The sequence below is a fragment of the Papilio polytes genome, unplaced genomic scaffold, assembly GCF_000836215.1.
Source record: "Papilio polytes unplaced genomic scaffold, Ppol_1.0 DF824069.1, whole genome shotgun sequence".
In the NCBI taxonomy this organism is placed as follows: domain Eukaryota; kingdom Metazoa; phylum Arthropoda; class Insecta; order Lepidoptera; family Papilionidae; genus Papilio; species Papilio polytes.
In genome coordinates this window covers 2,256,176-2,262,817 of record NW_013525135.1, presented here as the reverse complement: position 1 = coordinate 2,262,817, position 6,642 = coordinate 2,256,176, and the positions used below count along the sequence as shown (strand labels likewise).

At 36.4% G+C, this 6,642-nt stretch overlaps 1 protein-coding gene across 1 annotated transcript; it reads left to right on the top strand.

The window, feature by feature from the left end:
* Positions 1-211: 211 nt before the first annotated feature.
* LOC106100095 lies at positions 212-5,210 on the top strand. The gene is made up of 10 exons (XM_013278830.1): positions 212-339; positions 853-1,054; positions 2,055-2,193; positions 2,293-2,409; positions 2,504-2,752; positions 3,314-3,418; positions 3,909-4,133; positions 4,303-4,462; positions 4,539-4,675; positions 5,049-5,210. The coding sequence occupies exons 1-10, from the start codon at positions 330-332 to the stop codon at positions 5,208-5,210; spliced, it is 1,506 nt and encodes a 501-aa protein (XP_013134284.1). The 5' UTR covers positions 212-329.
* The last annotated feature ends 1,432 nt before the right edge of the window (positions 5,211-6,642 follow it).

Sequence of the window (6,642 nt, the reverse complement as noted above, 5' to 3'; positions counted from 1 at the left end):
TGCCGTCAGGTATTTTTATTATAATTGTTTTTGTATTGTTTCAGGTAACAAACTTCAGGGATTATTGTTTTTATTACATTTTTGAATAATTTTTAATTCGCAAACAACGTAACTAGGACTAATTATATTTTAAAAGAACACTATTCTTTTAAGTGTAACTATTATATTATTGATGGAAATATCTAAACTTTCGGATGAAATCTTAAAAAATGCAATCAAACATCGAAGATAATCTAACTGGTGTTAGTTCCTACAAGGATTTACTTTTCACTATTATTATAAACCATTGAAAATCTAGAAGAGGCAAAACTGAAAACTAAACTTACAAGATGTCAGCAGGTATGTTAACTTTAGTAATTCTAGTAGTTCCTTTGAAGCAAGTTTGTTAAAGTTATTGGAGAAAGTGACGGCTAAAGACGCTAGGTACTTAATTATAAGCAAAGTCCGAAGTTCACAGTGAAATGACGGATCGACACTTCAATAAGCGAATTAGACGCCGAACTTAGACATCGCTTGCTTTAGCTTGCAAGAAATATTCGATAAGTTTAATCCACTATATTATAATCTAATTTTCCTTATCCCTCGTCATACTTTCATACTAATATTACACGAGTACATGCAAAAGTTTAGATGGATGGATGGATAAATGGATGTTTCGTAGAGTTTGTAGCCTAAACGGCTGATCGGATTTCGATGAAATATTGTACTGATGTAGAGGATAGTCTAATTAAATACATAGGCTACTCACTTTTGTTTTTTTTTAATGAAATGAGTCTGGGTCGCGGACGAAAGCTAGTAGATACATATTTGTTATTGTAATTCTTTCATACATAGTTTTGCTTTTTTTTCAAGCTGGATCAGCAGTTGCTATGATTGGAGCGAACCTCCGGTTCGGTTCGTCGGGCGCAAACAATGCATCGATACTAAACAATACCCGGCACTGCCCGCCAGGGGGCGCGGCGAGTGCTGCGGCACTTCTGGCATTATCCAGTCTTGGCATGTCAGCGAACATTGCTCTCATGACTGTCATACTTAGTAAAAAACAATTGAGAAGGTAACTTAATAACTGCTCTTAATAGATAAGTTGTCTAATCCAATCCAAACGTTTTTTTTACATTTATGTCAGTTTTTTTATTTAGATATGAACTAAATAGAATATAGGTAAATCTATTTTAATATTCAAAAATAAATTATCGATTTAACCCAAATTCTATTTTGGATACATCTAAAATGTCATGTCGGGATACTAATAATTAAAATATTGATTCAACAATAACGCTGGTAACTCTTACTAAATATAGACATTCTATTTAAGCATAAAGGGCTTTTCTAAAATCAAACAATTACAGGGCAAGGTACATTTTTAGATGAACTATTTTCACCGATGTAAGTTAAAACATCTCTGAATCCGTTTGACGTGGAACAGTTGATCAGGTCTGTATTGACTTTTCGTTAAAATACTTTGTCGAGAGCGAAAATAGCTTTTAAATCTTGTTTAACTTTCCTCGACAAGTTTACCTGGACTGTTTCGATAAATTCTTTATGTAGTACAGACTTGACTCTACAAGCTGCACTGAGACAATAGGTGTAAATATTAATTTTAAAACACGGCTCAACTTACGTGACAACCGTCGGTGTTGGCACTGACTATGTTCGAATCCGTCGCCGGTGTCCGGCGAGACGAAATAGCGAATAAAGCTGTTAATCATTTAGTCTGTAGAAGAACCCCTACCGGGTCCGATTCTGGTCGGTGCCTACACCGAAAGTTATCACGTGAGTTAGGCCGTGTTTAAAATGTCATATTAATATTATAAATGCGAAAGTTTAGATAGATGGATGGATGTTTGTTAGAGTTTGTAGCCTAAACCGCTGAATGGATTTCGATGAAATTTGGTATAGATGTAGAGGATAGTCTGGAAGAAAACATAGGCTATTCACTTCAGTTTTTTTAAATTCCACGCGGATAAAGTCGCGGGCGAAAGCTAGTATAGTATAATGTCTCACGAAAGTATTAGTAAGTGTAAATTGTAATTACCTAAAATATTTTGCTACAGATGGTCACATGGACTCCTTTTTCACCAAGCGGTCGTGGATTGTGCGCGCGCCGCTATCCTCCTACCTCTAGGCATTGCCGTGTTTCGTTGCCAACCCGTCTATAAATGTTCACTAGTAGAAACAGCTTTCTTATTACTTGTAAGTGGAAACCTATAGATGTTGCAATTAATAGATAATTTTAGTTATTAACATGAACGCTTTATGCAGAATACTTTTGTCACGTTTTATATATTTCAGGTCACTGTATCTACAGTTAATATGCTAACTACCGTATTAAATGATAGCCCCATATTTCCTGAAAACGAAGAAGAGCAAGCCGACTTATCAGCTCCCTTACTTATGGATAGCCCACAAGTATAACTTCTTATTTATTACTACCAATCTGTCCATGTTGTAGCATAACTAGTCGATTTTTACGTTTATCTGTAACGTATTTGTTTTGTTCCAGTGTGTACTTTTTGGAACATTTATGATATGGTTTGCATCAATCACTATAAATCTAGGACCAACGTTCTTGTCCGGTGCTTTAGCAGCAAGCGCCGGCTCCTACGGTTCTTATGGACCTTCCCCATCATGTCCATTAGTACGAGGACCTTTCCGGCATTACGTACTCAACGCTCTTTGGATCGGTGTCAACGCTGTTTGTGTTGGTCTTACTTTATTCCATTTGAGAAAACTTCACCGCGATCTTACGAAGGTTCGTATTTATTTTGTTTGGGTATAAATAAATATAGCACGGAAAAGTTTTGATTTGAGTAATGTGTATAAATGGCGCTTTGTTGAATATATTGCTGTCGCATTAATTTATGTTCTGGCTTAGATACAAAGCTACCGTTGATCTCCCACTTTTTCATAATCATTCGATTAAGATATTAACATGTATCACCTCGCGCTTGCTCCAGAAAGAAAAATAGAATCATAGATACAGTAATGAGTGTGTACAACGTATTGTAGTTTTGACAGCACACAGGTACTGGCGAAGAAAAGTAAATCAATACATTATTCCGTTATGTTTTGTGTGAAACTTCCAATTTTATAAAAATGCAAATACAACATCAAAACTCTGCCGTTGGCAATCTGCCGATCTCACCATGTATTCAATAAGCAAATAAGATTTAAATTTTCGTATTTCGATCTACAACGTGATTGGATTCTTGTAATGTTGATGTTCTCTTTCAAAGACTATCATTGGCATTTTGCTGGTCGTAGGAAGAAGGAAAATTTTAGGTATCGATAATTTAAATCTTATGGCATGCAGGCTAACGTAGAAGCAGTACGGGTAGCTGGTTTAGTGACCACGCTTGTCAGCATGGCTGGCGACAACAGGCGCATGGATTCGCTGCCCAACAGCGTCGGACCGCGAGTAAGTACTGAGCATGTTGGAGCTAATACTCCATCTTTCACTGTCATGTCTTTGTCACTGTAGATATTACGTCTGTGTGCACCCTTAACCCTTCCGCCTTTATTCTGATTTACAGGAGTCTATCAGGATTTATGTAGTTGTGATAAAGCTTTAATAATTCGATACTTTTAATTCAAAGAATAAATTGAAGTCATTGAACACTTCACATGTGATGATTCTGTTAGAAAAAACTTGATCCAGTTTATTTTTTAGTATCAAGTGCTAGTTGTTAATTTTTATTAATATTGTTTTGTTATTGTTGTTATTCTTAAGCTACTTTCAAAGATTAATGCTGTGATGAATGAAATAATTAACGACAAATTAATGACATTTATACTCAACGCCTTTCGCAAATTTCACTTTCAACTGTATTGTTAAGAAGCTTTTTGCTTTTAGAAATAATTTTACCGTCAATGACTTTAAATAATCATCATTTGATTATGACTTCTAGACTGTAGATGGCGCTTTAGCTGATGGCCAATGTATGGGCAGTGCCAGTTTACCTCTTGGCGGCGGCCGGCGTCTGCGAGGATATCTCGCTAGAGTGGAGAGGGAGGGCGTGAGGCGCGTGCGAATGTTCCTCGTCATCACCGCCGCTTACGTTCTCTTCTGGGGCCCCCTGTTCATTATAACTCTTCTTCACCATCCGGCTCTGACTTCACATGTCGCTTATGAAGTACGTGTTATTTTTTTATTCGTCTACTACATCTATATTATGTATTTTATCATTGTAACTTTAAATTATGATCTCCTAGTCAGTTGTCTTCCAAGATTGTTTAATAGAAATAAAAGAATTTCGAGGTACATCATTTTGATATGTTGTTTTTGTTTATGACTTTGTCTAGATGTATTTCCAAATAACGCTGCACATTTCATACGTGCACGCTGCGGTGAACCCCTTGCTGTTTATGGCGCTGCACCGTGCGTTGCGCCGCGCCGCTCTCCAGCTCTGCTGCGGCTGCTGCGTGCACTGGAGTCAATTCGTGCTTGCTCTAACAGCTGCAGGTTAATAGTGTTTAATTGTATCTCCAAATCCCTTAGTCCTTGCAAGTATAGGATATAAATGCTAATTTTTTTGCAGCTCAATCACCGCTCGCTCCCTCGTCGTTTTCTCCCGCGGCGGCGTCCCCCGAGCCCCCGCCGGCGCCTCCTCCGCCGCTGGTGCCTCCCGCGCCCCCCGCGACGCACGCCGCGACCGTAGCGCCACACACGATGATGGTAATTACCTCTTATATGTAAGTGTTAACACCGTAATACGTGATTTAAATTTCTGGCCCCGAACCTGCACGCGTACAAATAGAATAGAATAGCGTGTAATAAAAGAAAACATCGCTTTATTTTGTCTGGTTTAGACATTTTGTGGTCCTTAGAATTGCATGGAATTACAAAGTTGGTTACAATTTTCTTGTTATTTTGTAAAACGTTACGTTCTCTTGTTTTGGTAATTTACTTGACTATTGTATTACTGAAATATTAAATTGTTGATATTGTCTTTGAATTCATAATAAACATGTTACGGAAACGGTATCGTAAAATAGAAATTCAAAAGCAGCATGTCTACCTCTAAACAATCTCAAAATCTCGATCTCAGAGTTGGGAACTTGTGGAGTATGATGGTGAGAGTATGTCGAGTGCGCGTGTGCAGGGAGACGAGGATATGATGGAGTGGAGTGGCAGCTTACGGCGCCAGGCGCGCTCCCCGCGCTCCCCGCGCTCCTCGCGCTCGCCCAGCCCGTTGCTGCCCGTCATCTGAGGTCTCCGACACAACGCACTCACCATCCGACCTGAACGACCCATCTCGCTCGCCACCTAATCTCAACAACTCAACGCAAAAGAGATCTGAGCTCACATACCCAATGCGCCCGCATCCACCCTCACCTCGCTATGCCGACCACTTGGAAAACATATCCGTGCTCTACCTATTAATTGTCTATACGAATAAATTTCTTTTTAGAATTAAGAATACTCCTTTAAAATATCTAGTCGTACTTTGTCGATATGTGTTAGCATAAATTTAAATTCTATTTACTTAATACTATAAAGATATAATATAAAAATTATTAACTTAAGTTGACATTAACCATATTAATGTAAAATAAAATTTAAAATAAGAATAAATGGGCAGCTCAATTTATTCGTTCAAATGCGAATTGCACTTGTAACAGTCAACTATATTAAAAATGTAGATAAAGATATTTTTAAATATATTTTGTGAAAATACATTAAATGACGTCAAGAAACACCAACTAGGTATGATATAAACTGAAGAATAATTTAATTGTAATTAGAGAATATAAAATATATAGACAAGAAAATTGTATGTTAGTTCTGTGCCATTCAACATTTTAGACAGCTCACATATATATTGTATTATTGTAAACATTTTATTGAAACATGAAAAAAATATGTATTAAATTTGTACTCACGTTAGTTACTAAAGTTTTTAAAAGGTAATTTAAAAAAACAGCACAAATGTTATGTTGTCTTATTTTTTATATCTTCTTTATGACTTTCAAATTGAAATAGAAAAAATCTTGAATAAATGTGACCGAGCTTGTAATAGTGCCAAAACCTTTAACTTTTGTTCTCTATAGTTCCAAATAACTAAATTCTCTATGCCAAATTGTTACTAATGATTTTAGAGAGAACCAAAAAACTATTCGGCACATCTACTTTAGCATAAGTGTATTTTCATTTAAGAAACTATAAAAATGCACTAAGCACACGTAGTTACATATTATTCTGACAAACATATAAAAGCCAAAGAATTCAATAGTACTAAAGTTTTGCTCCTTTAGTTTTTAACTATTTTATTCCTATCCTTTGCATAATGATAAATAAAATAAAGAATACATTAAAATTAAAACAATTAAGGTGTTGAAGGATAGAATTTTATATTTAAATGTAAAAGCAGATAGAAATTGCGATCACTGTGTTAATTACATTTTAAAATTTACTATAATCTTCATTTTATTACAATGTTCTGTTTTTAATTTTGGTTTATCATTAACGATGTATAAAATAATCTAACAGTGGTAGTGCCCGCTTTAACATCTTAGCACTGCAGGGCCGGCACGCCCGGTGTAATACCACGACCACACAGAAGTCTGGCGTGAAATGGAAGCAATTCCGTGTTTCATCTGATGAGTGTGGTGCCGGAAGCCTAATTTAAGTCCCTTTCTCTT